The 1,714-nt window shown below is 60.4% G+C and overlaps 1 protein-coding gene across 1 annotated transcript in view; it reads left to right on the top strand.

The window, feature by feature from the left end:
* Window positions 1-1,466, top strand: part of MNEG_14206 (hypothetical protein) — a gene marked incomplete at both ends in the record, with an annotated part of 5,077 nt that extends 3,611 nt beyond the window's left edge. Inside the window, 4 exons of the mRNA XM_014037322.1 lie at window positions 241-340; window positions 613-683; window positions 980-1,039; window positions 1,377-1,466. Coding sequence (XP_013892776.1) covers window positions 241-340; window positions 613-683; window positions 980-1,039; window positions 1,377-1,466 — 321 coding nt within the window. The remainder of the gene's footprint in view (window positions 1-240; window positions 341-612; window positions 684-979; window positions 1,040-1,376) is intronic.
* Window positions 1,467-1,714: the final 248 nt, after the last annotated feature.

Genomic DNA, 1,714 nt, shown 5'->3' with positions numbered 1-1,714 from the left:
TTGTGTGTGTGTGTGTGTGTGTGTGTGTGTGTGTGTGTGTGTGTGTGTGTATGTGTGTGTGTGTGTGTGTGTGTGTGTGTGTGTGTGTGTGCTTGTGCATGCACGTGCTCGTGCGCGTACATGGGCGCAGGCGTACGCACAGTGGATGTACGCTACCCAGCACTGGAGCTTGGGATCGCATCCGACCTCAATCTCCCGGTACACCCTCAAATCCACCCCGCCGCACCCGCCGCCGCGCAGGACGCGGACCCGCGTCGCATCGTGTCAATGACGGGCGACGGCGTCAACGACGCGCCGGCGCTGAAGGCCGCCGACGTGGGGGTCGCCATGGGCATCACTGGTGGGTGGCGGCGGCGGCAGTGAAGTCGGCAGCGAGGCAGGCGGGGGGGGGGGCAGCTGGCCTTTCTCTGGGCACCGCAGAGCTGGCTCGGCGGCATGCAGGAGGACGAGTTCCCGGCGTCCAAGGAGCTGGTTTGAGGAGTTAACAAAAAGTTGTCGCGCTCAGCCCGCCGGGCCGCCAGTGGGGGTGCAGTTGCGTTCAACATCTCGCTGATCTCACTCATGCCATCTGATTTGATGTGATCTGACCTCACCTGATCTGGCTCTGATCAGGCACCGATGTGTCTAAGGAGGCGGCCAAGATGGTGCTGGCTGACGATAACTTCACCTCCATCGTGGCCGCGGTGTGTGTCTGTGGGGGGGGCGGGGGGTGGGAATGCGCTGAGTCCTCATGGATGGGACAGGCACATGGTGGGGCTTCGGTGGGTGATGCATGGCAACAGCTGCTATTTGCCCATTGTATGTTCTTTTATGTATGGTTCTACGATTTTCTGTTGAGTGACGCTTGCACTTGATCAAATCATGGCAAGAATGCTTTAGAGCAGCTGTTTGGTAACCCCCCGGCAACCTTCTCACGCCCCTCAGTCAGTACCCAGACCCACAGCCTGCCGATCCCCTCGCCCCCCCCCCCTGGGCGAAGGTGAAGGAGGGGCGCCGTGTGTGGGACAACATTGTGCGGCTCCTGCTGTTCAACCTGCCGGTGAGGAGTAGGGCCATCACGACGAGGCAACTTACATAAAAATCACACACACAAGAGATAGAGGCACATGTTCCTTCTGCACCCATTGGGTGCCAGCCGCGGCACCATCAGGCGCACGCCGCGCACCCTCACAACTGCCGCTTCGTACGGCGTGCCCCTGCGCCCCGCTCTCCCCAAAGGCCCACATGTGTCCAGTCTAGCCCTGTCAAGAGTGCGCATCCCTCTAGTCAAGCCCTCTTTCAGTGTGCGCCCCTCCCTTGCACTCACCAATGTCCACATCCTGCACAATGATCCATCCCCCTCCGTGCACCCACCTCCCCACCCCCATGTACCCCAGGTCAACTTTGCCCAGGGCATCATCGTGCTTTGGGCCTACATCCTGGGATTCAGGGAGTCACCCCTCACAGTGCTGCAGGTGAGGGGCTGACCGCAGGTTGACTGCACGGCAGGTCCTGTTGTGAGGGTGTGGGCAGCCTGGCGGACGGCTGAGCTTGTTCGCAGCTGCAAGCTGCGTGGCACGACACACTCTCTTTGGGCGAGAGAGTCTCCTGGCTGTTGAACAGTACATGTTGCCTTCGCCAAATCGGCATCTCTGACCCTGTACAACTAACATCAATACTACACCCCGTGATGTAAAGGATGCCGCTGCGCCTGCCGGCTCAGTAAACCCGGACT

This window comes from Monoraphidium neglectum, assembly GCF_000611645.1.
Source record: "Monoraphidium neglectum strain SAG 48.87 unplaced genomic scaffold scaffold04324, whole genome shotgun sequence".
NCBI classification, from domain to species: domain Eukaryota; kingdom Viridiplantae; phylum Chlorophyta; class Chlorophyceae; order Sphaeropleales; family Selenastraceae; genus Monoraphidium; species Monoraphidium neglectum.
Note: the sequence above shows the minus strand (reverse complement) of the source record. Positions and strands in the feature narration are given on the sequence as shown.